The sequence below is a fragment of the Podarcis filfolensis genome (assembly GCF_964270895.1).
Source record: "Podarcis filfolensis genome assembly, chromosome: 1".
NCBI classification, from domain to species: Eukaryota; Metazoa; Chordata; class Lepidosauria; order Squamata; family Lacertidae; genus Podarcis; species Podarcis filfolensis.
In genome coordinates this window covers 39,494,571-39,512,330 of record NC_139604.1, presented here as the reverse complement: position 1 = coordinate 39,512,330, position 17,760 = coordinate 39,494,571, and the positions used below count along the sequence as shown (strand labels likewise).

Sequence of the window (17,760 nt, the reverse complement as noted above, 5' to 3'; positions counted from 1 at the left end):
TCTTATGTTCTTTATTTCAGGTGCCTGAGAGTAAACCCCAAAGGACTGGATGATGAAAGCAAAGATTACCTTTCACTGTATTTACTTCTAGTTAGTTGTCCAAAAAGTGAAGTGAGAGCAAAATTTAAATTTTCTCTTTTAAATGCAAAAAGAGAAGAAACGAAAGCAATGGGTAAGTGGATTTAAAAATGCTTCAATAACAATAGGTAGTTTTCAGTTTAAGGAGTAAAAGGTCTGTCAAATCAGATATTTTATTTATTTATTTATTTATTTATTTAAAAGTTTGTAAACTCAGATTTATTATTTTGTGTCTGTACGAGTTCAGTCACAGTGTAATGGCTTCCTCTGGTTTTGGTCAGTGGTATAGTTTGGAGAATGGTATAGTTGGCAATTCAGAGGCAATTTCAGTTATTTAAATCTAAATGAGATTTGACTGTCTTTCTTTTTGTATGCATTTCCTATTCAAACATGATTACATAAGCTTTCCTAATGTTTTGTGGTATATTTATTTATGATATAATTTTTCAAGTTGCCATGACAAATATCCAGCTGTTGCTTGGGGGAAACAGAACAAAGAGGGACTATTCACTGTTTGACAAGTTCTTTAAAAATAAAACCTGCTCCATAGGGTTGGGGGGGGGCACCTGGAGCATATGGGGTGGAGACAGAGGGGAGGAGGAATAATCCAGAATGCTTCCCTCCCCTGTTCTGCTGGTGGATACTTTCTTTCAGAAGGGGGGAATGCGGGATGTTACCTTTTATCTACAAATCATGTTTGCATTTTAGCCAGCAGGGGTTAATGAGGCTACCAAGTGTGTTTTGTCGTTAAAAATCAGTTGTTCTGTTTTACATATCCTGAATGAAACTGACTTCAGTTTTTCGAATCCCACTTTCTGAAGTTTAATTTTGTCCTAAATTATATCTTGCTAATGAACTATTATCACAAGCAAGAGAACAGGACCTGCTGTGCAATTTGGACATTGTGTGTCCGTGTGTGCGTGTTCTCAGCCATACTGAAAAAGAGTATGTATTGGAGCTGGTCTTGTGTGTCACCACATCTGGAATTAAACATGTGTCCTCTAGTATATGATGTGGCCTTGAGTATATGATTCAATAATAGACTGGTTCAGATCCTTTTCATTATAAACTTACTGAAGAAAGTGAGGAAATCGGCTGTTGCTTAACTCTGTATCATTCAATTATGGAAAAATATATCCTGCCCTTAATGGGATAAGGTTTGTAAATTGTTCAAAGCACTAAAATGCTCCTAAAATGTAACATCAGCAGCTAATTGCAGAAAAAATCCATTGTCTTTAATGGTCCAATTGCTGCTAACATTTGTTTTTAAAAAGTAATACTGCATTAACTTAGAACCAGAATAATGGGGGGTACCCTGTGCTGCCTTAGTGCTATGGGAATTTCACATCCCCACTGTAGCTCCCAGAAAATTTGTGGTAAGTGGGTGTAGAGGTGAAGTTGGAGGTTGGAATCATGTGGGGAAGGGGGAGAGGGAGGAATAAATGGAATTATATGAACTTAGCCATCTGCAGTGTCTCTGACATCAGTGGTTCCTCTGCTTCATCTGGGCTTATGAGAGATTTTGGGGGTGATTTTTGTACTTCCAGCTGAAACGTGTGGCTGAAATTCTACTCTTGCACTAATCTCCTGTACTAAAAGGCATCTCAGAAAAGAAAGTGGTAATTCCATGAAAATGAACACAGTAGTCAGATATTATTATTATTATTATTATTATTATTATTATTATTATTATTATTATTATTATTATTTATTATATCCCACCCATTTGGCTGGGTTTCCCCAGCCACTCTGGGTGGCTTACAGCATATATAAAACAGTAACATATCAAACATTAAAAAGAATCCCATGAGTTAAATGCATGGGCTCTTGCCCACATGAAGTCCTTGTGCTGTGTCTCAAACCTCTTTTGACTTTCTGAAGTTATGTCTACAGTGCTTTGGGTTCTGAATGTGAACATCATATGCAAACCTCCCCCACACCACCAAGCTTAATTTTAAAATATAGAGTTGTATCCAGATGTGCATTCAGTGACATTCCATTTGCACTTAGGAGGTGATTTGTACTGATTCTTCCTTCCCACTGCAGCCCCTGAAAACTGCACTGGGGGGCTGGAGGACCCTACAGAATGACATGGGGTGTGCTACCTGGGGATGTGGGGGAAACCTGTACTGGAACTAATTCCATCTCCAAACATAGTGGTGGGGAACCTGTGGCTGTCCAGCTGGTGATGTGTTCCAATTCCCATCAGCCCCAGCCAGCATGGCCAGGGATGATGGAAGCTGCAGTCCATTAACACCTGGAGGACCACCGCTTCCATGCCCAGGTGTAAACAAAATGAGTCTTTCTCTCAATGAAGGTGCTAATCTGGATACAGCTCATATTTTGCATTAGTCTTTAGTACAATTGTTATCTTATTAGGTTTGATTTGGCTCTTGGATTTCACTTATTGTGTATGTATATTAAAACTGTTTTAATTGAACGTACTTAATCTATTTTACTTAGAAAGCCAAAGAGCATATCGATTTGTTCAAGGCAAAGATTGGGGTTTTAAAAAATTCATTCGAAGAGACTTCTTACTTGATGAAGCTAATGGTCTTTTACCAGATGATAAGCTTACGTTATTTTGTGAGGTAGGTAATCAACCAGTGCTTTTTAAAATAGAATATTGGTTTCCATGGCTATGAATGAATAATATTTTCAAATGTTATGTTTATCCCTCTGTGTTACAGAAATGCCCTGATAAAATGTTTTAGCATAATGGTTGTTGTTTTTTTAAGTATTTGATGCAAGATTTTTCTAAAAATAATTGGGAGCCATTGGGGGAATTCCTGCTTGGCATGTAGTGAAAGGAAAGCTGTAGAATAATAAAAACTGCAGTAGTCTTGTTGGGGTGGAAGAAGGTGTAACATAAGGCAGGGTTGTGGGATCGGTTTCCTAGGTTGGTACTCTATGATGGTCATTGTGGAGCTACAGAGAAGCCACAGTTGGTTTGTCTTTGAGAGGAAGTGAACTCCCTCTCCCTATGATTTAAATTAATATTATGTCTGTATTTAAATTGGCCAGTGACAACTGAAGAACAGGATTTTTATGCCCCTGACTGTCAAATGTAGGGCTGAATTTAACATACAAGTGTTAGTAAAATCTCAGTCATCTGGACATTATTATTATTATTAGTAGTAGTATACCACTCTTCATCCAAAGATCGCAAGGAAGTTCACAACATAGAAATATAAAATGAGAACACAAAGTACATAATAAAAACAAAAACAAACCAATAAACCCCCCCACCTCCTACCACAAACACATTTAAAATGGTATAGGGTGTTAATCAGCCAAAGGCGTTTTTGAAGAGGAACATTTTCGCCTTGTTCCTAAAGGTGTATAATGAAAGTGCCAGCCAAAGCTCCCTGGGGAAAGCATTCCTCAAACAGGGAGTCACTGAAGAAAAGGCCCGTTCTCATGTTGCTGCCCTTCGGACCTCCTATTGAGAAGGCACATGAAGAACGGCCTCAGATGATGACCTCAGGATCCAGGTTCATATGGAAAGAGGGGGTCCTTGAGGTCATAGAATCATAGAATCATAGAGTTGGAAGAGACCACAAGGGCCATCGAGTCCAACCCCCTGCCAAGCAGGAAACACCATCAGAGCACTCCTGACATATCGTTGTCAAGCCTCTGCTTAAAGACCTCCAAAGAAGGAGACTCCACCACACTCCTTGGCAGCAAATTCCACTGTCGAACAGCTCTTACTGTCAGGAAGTTCTTCCTAATGTTTAGGTGGAATCTTCTTTCTTGTAGTTTGGATCCATTGCTCCGTGTCCGCTTCTCTGGAGCAGCAGAAAACAACCTTTCTCCCTCCTCTATGTGACATCCTTTTATATATTTGAACATGGCTATCATATCACCCCTTAACCTCCTCTTCTCCAGGCTAAACATGCCCAGCTCCCTTAGCCGTTCCTCATAAGGCATCGTTTCCAGGCCTTTGACCATTTTGGTTGCCCTCCTCTGGACACGTTCCAGTTTGTCAGTGTCCTTCTTGAACTGTGGTGCCCAGAACTGGACACAGTACTCCAGGTGAGGTCTGACCAGAGCAGAATACAGTGGCACTATTACTTCCCTTTATCTAGATGCTATACTCCTATTGATGCAGCCCAGAATTGCATTGGCCTTTTTAGCTGCCACGTCACACTGTTGGCTCATGTCAAGTTTGTGGTCAACCAAGACTCCTAGATCCTTTTCACATGTAGTGCTCTCAAGCCAGGTGTCACCCATCTTGTATTTGTGCCTCTCATTTTTTTTGCCCAAGTGCAATACTTTACATTTCTCCCTGTTAAAATTCATCTTGTTTGTTTTGGCCCAGTTCTCTAATCTGTCAAGGTCGTTTTGAAGTGTGATCCTGTCCTCTGGGGTGTTAGCCACCCCTCCCAGTTTGGTGTCATCTGCAAATTTGATCAGGATGCCCTTGAGTCCATCATCCAAGTCGTTGATAAAGATGTTGAATAAGACCGGGCTCAAGACAGAACCCTGTGGCACCCCACTAGTCACTCTTCTCCAGGATGAAGAGGAACCATTGATGAGCACCCTTTGGGTTCGGTCAGTCAGCCAGTTACAAATCCACTGAGTGGTAGCATAGTCAAGACCGCATTTTACCAGCTTCTTTACAAGAATATCATGGGGCACCTTGTCAAATGCCTTGCTGAAATCAAGGTAGGCTACATCCACTGTGTTCCCTTCATCTACCAGGCTTGTAATTCTGTCAAAAAACGAGATCAGGTTAGTCTGACATGACTTATTTTTCAGAAATCCATGCTAAGCCATTTAAGGCTTTATAGGTCAAAACCAGCACTTTGAATTAGGCCCAAAAAGTAAATGGCAGCCTCTGCAGTTGAGCCAGGTTTGGTGTAGTATGCTCAAACCATCTTGCCCTGGTGAGGAACCTGGCTGCCGAATTCTGCACCAGCTGAAGTTTCTGAACCATCTTCAGTGGCAGCCCTATGTCTAACCTCGAGGTTACCAGAGCATAGACAACAGTAGTTAGATTCAGGTAGGTAGCCGTGTTGGTCTGACACAGTCTAAATAAATAGAAAATTTTTTAAAAATTTTTAAAAATGTCCAGTAGCACCTTAGAGACCAACTAAGTTTGTTCTGGGTATAAGCTTTCATGTGCATGCACACAAAAGCTTCTACCCAGAACAAACTTAGTTGGTCTTTAAGGTGCTACTGGACATTTATCTATCTATCTATCTATCTATCTATCTATCTATCTATCTATCATCTATCATCTATTTTTATTTCAACAGTAGTTAGGGGCGCAGCTGGGCTACCAGCCGAAGCTGATGGAAGGCACTTCGGGCCACTGAGGCCACCTGAGCCTCAAGCAACAGTAAAGGATCCAGAAGTACCCCCAAGCTACATACCTGCTCCTTCAGAGGGAGGTTAACTCCATCAAAGGCAGGCAACCTCCCAGCCTTCCAGTCTAGGGAACTGCTCACTAATAGTGCCTCAGTCTTATCTGGATTGAGCTTCAGTTTGTTGGCTCCCATCCAGTCTATGACTGAGGTAAGACAATGGTCCATCACATTCACTGCCTCACCTGCAGAGCTGTGTGTCATTAGCAGATTATTACAATGAACTCCAAACCTCTGGATAACCCCACTCAGTGGTGTCATGTAGATTTTAAATAGCATACATAGGGGATAAAATCGAACACTGAAGAACCCCACATTGAAGGTTCCATGGGGCTGAAGAGCACTCTCCAAGCATGTCCCCCTCTGGAAACGTCCATCCAAGGAGAACGGGAACTACCAGAAAGCGATGTCACCCACCTCTGATTCAGACAGTTGCTCCAGAAGGATACCATGGTTGATGGTATCAAAAGCCACTGACAGGTTGAGGAGAATTAACAGAGACACATTTCCCCTTTCTTTCTCCCGACAGAGGTCATCATACAGGGCGACCAAAGCAGTTTCTGTGCCAAAACCGGGCCTAAACCCCGATTAAAATGGATCTGGAAAGTCAGTTTCCTCCAAGAGCACCTGGATTTAATCTGTGACTACCTGCTCAAGAACCTTGCCCAAGAAGGGGAGACTAGCAACTCCTGGTAGTTACTTAGATTTTCTGAATTCAGGGAGAGTTTTTTGAAGGACCACCTCGCAGGGAGGCATTGATCAAGGCCTGCCCCAAACAGCTGTCTCCTCCCTGCTAGTTGGGGTTTTTTTACAGTCAAGAGGGGCAGGGCTCCAGAGTACAAGTGGTTACCCTGAACGATCCAAGCATCTTGTCCACATCCTTGAGCCTTCGTGATTGAAACACATCCAACACAACAGGACTGGGGATTCTTAAAAGCGATTGTAACTTTCCATATAGTGATAAGGTTTCTACAGCAACGATCCCTTGATAGCATTAGATATTTAGAAGCAAATTTATTATGGTACCCTTCAGACTTAAGCCTGTTAACACAACATTACAAAATATTGGCAACCCCTACTACACCTGAGTGTTTAAGCAAGTGCATTTTACTTAGATTAATTGAAAAATCCAGTGGATATAGATTCTCTGGTGGAATAGATCTTTAGCCTCAGGGAGGAATATATGTAAATAGCTATAAATTATGCCGGAAACCTAAACAGTCTTAGTAAAATCCAGTAAGACTGCTTATGATACTTAAAAATGGAAGGTTATGATCCCAGTGCACTGAATGTTAAATATACATTGGCAGGTTATCACTGCTGCCCTGGACTGATTAGTGGCTTAGGAGGATGATAGATGCTCTAACTGCTAATAAGTTTGCTTTGATCTGTGTATTTACAAGAAATGTGTACAAAAAAAACTTGGCAAGATTACAGCTTAATTATGTGTCATTATGCTGTGTAGGAAGAATAATTGAAATGTGGCCCCTGAGACTAAATAGTGCAAATATACTGCATCTTACTTTATTTAGATAGACAGGCTAAATTAGCTGTGTGATGAATTTGTTATGAATACAATTATTCAGTTGGTAAGTGGATGTAACACATGTCTAGGTCTGAAAAGGATCCTTACTCCATAAAATATTTCTGGTTCAAATAGTTTTTTCTGTAGATCAAAGTAGTTTTATAAGTGAATATTGACTAAGAGGTCAGGGGTTTCTGTAAAAGATGAAATATTTTGCATTGCAGGGGTTTGACTTGGGGGGAATCAAACCTTGCCCTTTGTAGAGCAAAGCAAGTCTTGAAGCATTAGCTTTGCATATTGGCTTTGAACGCTACCCATCCATGAATTTGCTAAGGCTGATCCTGCTTGCTGGTCAAGAGTTATCATAGGAATACAGGATGTGATCCAATAGTTTCACCTTGCGAAGCCATTATTTTGTTCCCAGAGCAAGAAGGTTGGATGCTATCCATATGACGCAGTCTTATTCAAGATCAGGCTATTTGTTGGGCATGTGTTTCACATTCTCTTCTACCTAATTTTTTTTAAAAAATGTTAAAAATAAAAGCAAATAAATTGGAATTTCCAGGGCTTGAACCCTAGCCCTTTTTCAGTCCTTCTCCAATGTGAACTTCAGCCAGGAGAGGTCATTTTCTACATCAGTGCCACTTCCTTCTGACCTTGGTTGGGCCACCTGCATTCTGTGTTGTTTTATTGTTTGTTTGTTTTTAAAAACTTGCTTTATCTCTAAATGGTACTATAAAATGTTAGCTAGCAGAACCTTTTCTGACCTATGAAAGCATTCCTGAGTGTTACAAAATTAATATTCTTCTGCTTAGTTTCTAAAGATATTAGCAGTGCAAACTCTCTTCAAGTCTGCTGTATTCTTGAATCTCGCCTTCAGGGTAGGAACTATTCGGGTTGCAAGTTGGAACAGTAGTACTGCGTGTTGCTGATTTTGTTGGTGGTGGATTTCAAAGAAATGTCCACCCCTGATTTTTTATTTCTTCTGTGCTGGTTGTATAAAGAACTGTTCCAGTTGAGTGTGAGGTTTTAGGGATAGCTGCTTCTGTGCTTCATTTTCTTCTTCCAGCTTATATTAGGATATCGGAATATCCCAACTAAAATGAATTGTCACTGCTTGAGGACTGAAGAACTATCTATTTGTTTGTATTCTTAAATCTAGGTTAACCATAGAAGCTGTAACATTATGATCGCATAAAATTACTGTTTTTTGCTAGGTGAGTGTGGTCCAAGACTCAGTGAATATATCAGGACAGTCCAGTACAAACACACTAAAGGTACCTGAATGCCGGCTAGCAGAAGATCTAGGAAATCTCTGGGAAACAACAAGATTTACAGATTGTAGCTTTTATGTAGGTGGAGAAGAGTTCAAAGCTCATAAATCTGTTCTTGCAGGTACCTCCTCCTTCTATATTATAATTTGTTTGATAAAATTATTTTGACCTTGGTATGGTACTAATGCTTTTGTCTCTTGCGACAGCTCGTTCACCTGTTTTTAATGCAATGTTTGAACACGAAATGGAGGAAAGCAAAAAGGTGAGTGAATGTTATCGTCATATGATTTGTAAAGGAGGGTTTTGTTTTTTTACAGAAAACTGTAAGCTTTTGGTGTAGATCAAGAATGCAGTAGCTGGGTAACTGGGTTAGGTTAACTGATTTTTTAAAACCTTACAATTAGCTTAAAAGGTGATTGAGATTTTAATTGAACATTGTTTAAAATGGCAATTATTTATAGTGCAGAAAAACTATGGGCAATAGTGCCACATTAGATGGGGCATTTTGCTTTCATGCTCTCCCGGGGTCAGGGGGTGGGCTGCATTTTTAACAAGACTAACTCATGGCACAATATCGCCTAGCTGCTCCTGAAACTGTCATTGTTACCAAACAAATTGAGGGGCAAAGGATATAGTTGCAAGGATTTAATATTGAGTAGCATTCAAATAAAACTGGCATTGCATTCAAATTGGAACTTTCCATCAGAAATGGAAATGGAGGAAGTAATTGTATGAGAAGCGTAGAATTAACATGCTTGGCCCTTAAGATTAGAAGAGCTAGACAGATTCCATCCATTTCAGCAAGTGCAGTCTTATGGTTCAGCATACTCTAGAAACCTGTCTGAAATGTATGTAAAGACCCATGGAACTAAGATGTTAAGAGTTAAGAGTCTCCGATTTTTAACTTTTGAATAGGATTTGAATGTGCCCACCACTTAGAATAGGATTCTAAGCAACTACAGCAGGAGCTAAATATATCTTATCACATTACATCAGGACACTTTGGATATGAAATAGTAAGTTATTAGAAATTACTCAGTGTAGATGGATTGTAATATTTTAAGTTGGAACCATGAGAAGGTTTTTTTCTGTTTCACGTAACAGAATCGTGTAGAAATAAATGATGTAGACCCTGACGTTTTTAAAGAGATGATGAGGTTCATTTATACTGGGAAAGCTCCAAACCTTGACAAAATGGCCGACAGCTTGTTGGCAGCAGCAGACAAAGTAAGTAATTGCCTATACAAGGGCTTTATAGGTCATTTGAATGAAACCCAAAAAGTGTTTGTTTTGGGAGATTTTTATATAGTTAAGAAAAGCACAGTAAGGAACTGGATTATTAGCAGTAGAAATGTATTAGAAGACATAAGATCCTATGTAGTTTAGCTAAATGCTTCCTCTCAGGTGTTCTGGGTGTCTTTAGAGAGAGCTTGAGAAACAGCTGCCTTTGTATGCTGTTGTGCGAATTGAATGGATTTGTTTACGAGGAGTAAATATGCAAAGACAAGTGATAGAGGACTAATTCAGGCCTATTGCCCGTTACGCTGTGTCCAGACATTATCACAGTGTCACGGGTACAGAGGGTGAGCTTCAGATGCGAACCCTTAACATTTGTTTAAAGCTTGAGATGACAGCAGCAGGCTTTTATAGCTATTAGTAGGCAAATTGTATTTAAGCTGTATATATACATAGGTCCTCTTCTGCCAGAGATACAGCCGCCAGGTAACATAACCAGCCGGCACAGTCCCATTCCACCTCACACAGCCACTGAATGTGTGTTTGAAGGGAGTCTGTGTATTTCCTTACATTAACACAGTTGGCAATTCTTTGAGGGGCCAATTACTTCACAGTTACTAGAAAGTATATACCTATTAGAAATGTCTGCTTTTTAGATTAAAGTAGGAAAGAACAAATGTGAACAACAACAGGCTTTCCCCCTCTTCCTTTAGTATGCACTGGAACGGCTAAAGATCATGTGTGAAGAAGCTCTGTGTAGTAACCTCTCAGTAGAAAATGTTGCAGACATCCTCATCCTCGCAGATTTGCACAGTGCGGAGCAGTTGAAAGCACAAGCAATAGAGTTTATTAACAGGTATGCAGTTGACTTCCTTCCTTTAAAAAGAATTTGCATCCCGTGAAGTGAAATCTCCTGAAAAATTAATATCTGGATATTCTCTCATGCCACAGGTGCAGTGTTCTTAGGCAACTTGGTTGTAAAGATGCGAAAAACTGGAACGGCAAGTACGTACTGGCTACGCTTCAAAGCCATCTGTAAACAGTGTGTGGTATTTGGCACAAGTCCTGTAATCAGAGTAGACCTATCAAAGCTAATAGATGTGACTAAGGGTCATTAATTGGCTATACTCTGAGTAAAACGTGGTTGAATACAACCCAATCAGTTTTTGTTGTCTTGATCTTAAATTCTATCACAGCAGAATAAACAATGTATCCCAAAAACAAATAATTAGAATACCAGTATCCATATAGATTTGTTCCCAACTTCCTCTTGCAAAAGAAATGAAGCCACTTTCTGTTACCAATTATTTCCTGTATCTCCATTTTCTGTAGACTTAAGCAGAGTTGAAACTGAGACTATGGGTGGAATTCCAGGTCACACTCTTCTGATTGTTCCAACAGCGCAAGCATTTCTGCTTGCCAGATGGAGCAGTCCCTCTTCTCCTTCCCCCGCCCCAAATGTGCTCTTCTGGGGGTTTTCCTTATTCCCTAGAGCAAATTTGGGGGAGGGGGGGAACCATGTTTCAATAATGGGAGCCCTTCCCCCTGGCTTCTGCTAGCACACTTGAGTTAGTTGAATCCGGGCCAGCAATTCTTTCCTTGTGCATAGGGCACTGAAATTGACAGAGAATATCTTCCACTGTTCTCATACCACAAGTGCAGTGTCTTAAGTCACAGAAGATATTCTTGTAATGTCCATCTGGAACAGTATAGGGCCTGTGCTGAAACCTTAAACAAGCTTCCCATGTTGATCCAGGACTTGAAGATCTGAAAGACAGCTTTTGTAGTCATGGTCAAACTTAATCATGTGATTCAGAGAAGGCAATGTTGGACTGACTGCAGGTTTTTAAATTCTGCTTTGGTAGCAGGGTGGCTGGGATGACCCAACGGGATGGGTGGGGTACAAATGATAAAAATTTGGCTTAAAATTGAAAAACAAGTTTGCTGCAGATTCTCCAAAAGCTAGATTGTCCTTTGCAGCCAAGTGCACAATTTCTAAAACAGCTGAAAAAATTATCCTTAATAGTACAACGCTATACATGCTTACTCAGAAGCAACTCCCATTGAATTAATGGGGCTTGCTTCCAGAAAAGTATGCACAGGATCGCAGGCACTCTTCTAATCCATGGCTTAGATATAACAGCAAGCTGATTTACCCGGGAGCATGTCCCATTGAACTTACTGTCGTAGCTTCGAAGTGGACATACATAGGATTGCATTGTCTCCTGAACCTGATTCTTGTAATTCTTTTATTGACAGCCAAGCCACGGACATCATGGAAACGGCCGGCTGGAAGTCAATGATCCACTCCCACCCCCACTTAGTAGCTGAGGCCTTTCGAGCGTTAGCATCTGCACAGTGTCCACAGTTTGGCATTCCACGCAAACGACTAAAACAGTCATGAAATCTTCCATGAACTATAGAGAATATAAGACTCCTCATCCCTGTCCAGAGGGGTTTCCACAGACCATCTGCCAGAATTTGCTACCCCCTGTCCACAGAACAGAAAGCTTTTAAGAGTGGATAATAATATATGGTTTAATAATCAGCTTTAATTTAGACTGATAACTCTCCAGTTCACTGAAAGGCCTTAACGTCAGTTACTCTAGTTCATTTGTGGTTTTCTTTTTCCTTTTCCTTTTTAAATTGTGCCTCGTCTTTTTGACTCGGCTATGTAGGATTGCACTAGCTCCATAATGCAGTAATGCTGATAAATGAAGACCGTTCTTGAAAGGGATCTTCCTTTTTTAAAAAAACAAAACAAAACCCAAAATGAAGAGTATAATTTGGTCTTGTGGTAACTGGAAGGTTTCAACTAGCCTCTTATTAAAAGCGCTTGAGTTGAGGGGCAGCAAGCACTCCAGTCAAAGTACTGTATTTAGGGTGCATCTGTCTACCTTCAGAGGGTGCTGCCAGGCATGCTGTGGCAATATACTACTCTGAATATAATTTATTTTTCATTGGTTCAGGTGAGTGAGAGAAATATGCAATGTCTTGGCCCAGAAATGTATTTTGCTAGAATTTCTAAATGCTTACTCCGTGAGTGTCTCCATCAGATGTTAAAAGAAACACACAGTAACCCTTTTTGGCCTGTGTTCCTTCACGATTCGTTGCTATTTTACATTTACATTGTACTGAACCAGAGCGAAAGCTAGTATGGAGAGAGAACAAGTGATAAATGCTGGGGAAGAAGTGGTTATTTCTCACATGGGATACATGGAAGGTCAAGGATGCATAAGAATGACCAAATGTAAATTTCAGAAATGGGCCAAATTATGGATTCTCAGTATGCACTTTTAATGTGTAACTTTTGTATGTTGTGTGGTACATATATATTTTGGTTTTGATAAATATGGTACAGCAATTGTGGCCTAACTTTTGAAATACATTAAGATGCCCACAGCCACATGGGATTTAGTTTTGTTACTGCAAACAAGGAAAGCATGACTTTAGAGATGTTGATTAAAGTGACTATCTCAAGTGTTCATGTTAGAATCCATTCTATTTTCACACTTTGGGCAGGCTTAGCTATGTTCCTTTGGTGTGTGTATGCACAAGCCTGTTCACACTAGTGGAAGTTGCACAGACACACACTTAACAGGAAGAATAGGAGTCTGAAACGTCAGTATTTATAAGCACTGACTTGCTGTTTTTAGCATTTGCTATTGTACTAGCATTGTGGATGGTATTGAAATTCTGCATAATGTGAAAAGGATATAACAACCTGTAAACTGCTTGTAAAGGGCCAGTTTTTCTATACAAACCTTCGCTTTAATGCCACCACTTCCAGTGTTTTTGCTAGCTTTGTTTACAGTTGGGAGGATTTGTCTGCAGCAGTGCACATTTGTAAACGCTTCTTGAATGATTGACAGTGAATTTTACTTTAAACCTGGTGATGTGCTAGATCTGTTGCGTGGTAAAAGTTGTATTTAACCATAGGAAAAGGGAATTGCTCTGAATTTTTAACTAAATATTTTAATTGACCCGTTTGATTCACATGCTTACTCTATTAAGGGATTTTTTACCTCCTCAAAACGTGCCTCCTTTCTGTTTTCAGTGAGGAGCATTGACATGTTTAAAGTTCTCGAGCATGTTTATTAATTTGAGTAAACATTTATTAAAGAACAGTTGGGGGCAAGCAGAGTGCTCCCAAGCCAGCACAGTGCTAAAATGTGAAACTTACCCACTTTCTGGCTAAACTCACTCTTTAGGGTGATTTGAATGCAGTATTTGAATTATCATCCTTCAGGCACAGTTAAAGGCTATTTTAATTGCACTCCTGGTGGTTTCAGTGGGCCTCAATATTACTCAGTGAACCAAACCGATACAGAGATGCATCATAGATTTTAACATTTATTGGCAGTTTCTCCTAATCCAAACTAAGGTCTTGTAGGTGTCAGGTAAGCTGTGTCCCTCCATTGCAGAGAAACTTCTGCTGCAGTGTAAGAAATTATCATAATGAACAGCCTCGCAACGTGAAAGTTGCAGCTATAATAGACAGAGTGACTTGACTATTTAATACCATAACTGTCCATTTCAGCTTATTCAGAAACTGCTAAATAGAGCAATCAGATGGAAAATCTTAAGCATTTTGTTTACAAGTTTTTAAAAAGCATAATAGCACACTTTGTACCAAAAAATAATAATTAAAACACTGTGCTGTAAGAATTTCTACAACTCTATGAAAAGTCCACTTGTCAAATTAACAAAATGTATGTCACATGGTACACTTAGCAGCCAATCATGATAACTGATATACACGCAGGTCCCACTATGGAACACTGTTTATCTGGAATTTCAGTTAGCTGTACACAAAGAATTATACCCAAACCTCACTACACAAATGGCTGATTCAGATATCTGAACAGCCAGCGTTTACCCACTTCCTTACTTGTTTGTGGTTTGCTGGTCTGCAGCAGCCATTTCAGGCAGACAGGGAGATCAGACAAATCATGGATTAGAAATGTTCCCATAGGAAACATTGGAAACCATCAGCTTGTTATGTGAACACTTGCCTATCAAACGATTTCCTGGAAATGCATTGTGTTCTGAAAGCAGGAGCTGTGTGTATATTGTTCCATACATTTGCTATTAAAAATACACAAAAAGGGTTAAACAAATCCACATCCCGCCCCCTGCCCCCCTTTAGTGAACCACATGCAGTGTTTTCACTCTTCCGATAGTGCTGGCAAGAACAATTTTCTCTGTCTTGCTGCAGTCTGATTACATTTCCTCTTGTTCCATGTGAAAAAATCCTCATTGGAACTAGACTTCTCTTTCCAGAGAAGAGATCTAAAGTCCATTAGAGGTTCTCAGTGGGAAAAGGTGAGAAAGGTGATTTTCACTTCCTCCTTCAGCGCCAATGCTCCATCTCCCAGCTGTCCTGCAGGGTCACCTGACCCCATAGAGCAGCTTTGGGGGGGGATGCATGGGGCTAAGGAAGCAGGGGGAAATTGGTAGTAATCACCCCTTTCTCCACTGGAGGGCCCTACTGATTTGGTTCAGCCTTGATCCTCCCCCTAGTGCTACAGGAGAAAAGGTCTGTTTGCACATGCTTTTTTATGGCTGAATACTTGACATTTGGTGAGAATAGTAACAGTCTACTCATTGGGATTTTCAGCACAGTTACCCAAGTGCCATGTTTGACTTGCCAACTCTGTCCCTTCAATACCCACCGGCCATCACCATCAACCCCCGCCCCCCCAAGGGAGCACCCTGCATGTGTTGTGTAATGGTGTGTGAGTTTTTAACAAAGATTTATTTTTCAGAAAAAAAGGACTCTGTTTGCTGTTAAAAGTGGCAGAGGTTTCACTTAATTGAAGTATGTGACAATGTACTTCAGTAACCCATCCAGATTTCGACAGTCCATTTACTGCATGCTGAAGTATGAATGCATAGTGCCTTTTTGAAATATAATGGGATGAATTTGTTTTTGAAAATTCTTGGAAAAGGTATAGAGGAGTACTGATGTATGAGGAATACATGAATGCAGAATAGAGTGGGTATATGTACAACAGTTTGTCTATCTTCAGAAGCTACAGATGCAAAATATTTTTCAGACGTATATTTTCTCTGTGCTCAGTAAACTCTGAATTCTAAAATGAGGTTATTGATAGAAGAAAGGCTTAAGATGATTTGTGTTGGGGTTCTGTGTGTGTTTTTGTTGGCATGGTTTCATTATTTAACTATGGAATTTCAATGAGTTTTTGATAACATCTGCCTTATAAGAGTAACACAGAGTATAGTATCTGTGTTTGTCCCCTTATGAAGAGGCTGTTCCTTCAAGGTCAAGTCTAAATAATTGTGCTAGTAAAGTTCCTATAGAAATTGCGAGGTTAAACAGTGGGAGGTGCTTTGTTTTTAGGCTATAACATATGATTTATTTAAACCAATTGATGTTTGTCCCAAGTTTTAATTCTTATTGGCTGGGTTGATTGGATTTTCTTAACACTTCCTACAAACCATTAGGTACTGGTTTGTTTTACAACACAAGCACATTGAATTGCTTGCTTCCTGCTTGCAGCAAATGGACTTCCCCTGAAATGGACACTCATTATTTTTGTCAGTGTTTGCTGTGGTTTGCGTTAATCATACTCTGTAATCTAGTTAATCCTGGATTTTGATATGTCAGAATGAAGGTTTCTCTTTAGTTCTGTTTTAGAATCTAAACATTGGAAGGACTTTAAACCTGGGTCTTAGCTGGGAGTTATTCACATTACCTATCATGTTAAACACTTGCATCAAACCATCCAGCCTTTTATATCCGCCTGATGTTAACAGTGAAATACTTTTTGTACCTTGTTGCTGAAAATATTTTTGCATTTCAGGACATCAAGTTACAATAAAGTTGTTACTTATACAGAAATCTTCTGTGTACCTTGTTGTCTTTGAGACACTGACTTTGCTACGTTTCCCTTGACATATAGCAACGTCAACGATGATCACAACGTTGTTCACCGTCTTGACAATTTTTTTATTCAGAAATCAATAGAAAACAGATCACTTTGTATACACTGGTTTACAACTTCACACACACACACTATATTAATGCTGATTTTAGAGAAGGACATAGGCTGCCACATTGTAGAAAGTGTCATAAAAAATCATATTCAAAATTTGGAGTGGCATCTATGGGTACATCTGCACCGAGAGCTAGGGCACTGACCACTTCCTACTGAATTTTCACTTGAAGAAACCTTTCATAGCTAATAGAAGGTTATTTCAGATCTCATTTTGGGGGTTACAGTTCGGGAGGGGAGAGTTGTGGCATGTGTGCTGCCCACAACAATATCTCTGGTCTGTCTGGAATGCCTTTTACTAACTAATTTGCCAGTTTGCAAATGTTGGAAGATAAAAACAGCTATTTGTCATCCGTGACGTCCAGATCAGACTACTGTAATAAGCTCCAATTCACATCCCATTGAAGATGACTTGGAAACTTTAGGTGGTACAAAAGGTTGCTGTCCATCTATGAAATGAAATGAGCTGGTGAGAATATATTGATATGTTTTCAATCCACCAGCATAGGTTGCCAGTTTGGGGCCAGATTTCAAATCCCGACTTTTGATCTACCTAGAGCAGGGCTTTCTCTGTTGTGGCACCTGAGCTACAGAATTCTCTTCCTAGAAAATCATGTTTTGCCTTCTTTTCCTTGCCTCCTTTAAAATATTTTGGAAGGTCTTTGGCAGAAATCACATTTGTTAACTTTGACCATTTTTACACTTGTTGGCAATGAGTTGGAGCCAGACCTGTTATCCTACAAATAGAAGGACTCTTTCTGCTAACAGAAATGTCTTGAATCCAGCAGAAGCTCCCATGAACTGGGTGCCCCCTCAGGTAGACAGGGAAGTGATATATGCCAGACCCCCCAACCCATTGAAGCAGATTTTTCTTTTTGGGAAGGGGAACACGGTATTTGCAAGAGTTATTGGAATTCTGTTCTGTGCAACTCTGGATATTAGTCCTTGTATTACTAAGACTTTTTCAGTATTCTTGTTTTCATTTCACAAAAATGCAAAATGTTGAATGATGATTTATAAGTATTGTTTATATCCCACTCTGCAGGATCTCTAGGTATTTTCACCACACAAGTACTTTGATTGCTGACTTCCAACTTAAGAGATGCCTTGGCTGTTTAATTGCTTCGTTATTAAAAGCATCTGCTCCGAACCAATAGTTTAAGAGGCAAATATTCGTAACAGAACTATCTGCATTTCAAACTATTGGTTTGAAGCAGATGGTTAGCAATTTGAATTCCAGTCAGCATTTTAGCACAAAA

General features: G+C 39.8%; 1 protein-coding gene across 2 annotated transcripts in view; it reads left to right on the top strand.

Annotated features, from left to right (window-relative positions):
• Positions 1-16,347, top strand: part of SPOPL (speckle type BTB/POZ protein like) — a 33,585-nt gene extending 17,238 nt beyond the window's left edge. For both annotated transcript variants that reach the window (XM_083582932.1, XM_083582933.1), the window contains exons 4-11: positions 21-172; positions 2,542-2,669; positions 8,190-8,367; positions 8,453-8,508; positions 9,351-9,473; positions 10,196-10,338; positions 10,434-10,487; positions 11,742-16,347. In XM_083582932.1, coding sequence (XP_083439058.1) covers positions 21-172; positions 2,542-2,669; positions 8,190-8,367; positions 8,453-8,508; positions 9,351-9,473; positions 10,196-10,338; positions 10,434-10,487; positions 11,742-11,886 — 979 coding nt within the window. In that variant the 3' untranslated portion in view covers positions 11,887-16,347. The remainder of the gene's footprint in view (positions 1-20; positions 173-2,541; positions 2,670-8,189; positions 8,368-8,452; positions 8,509-9,350; positions 9,474-10,195; positions 10,339-10,433; positions 10,488-11,741) is intronic.
• The last annotated feature ends 1,413 nt before the right edge of the window (positions 16,348-17,760 follow it).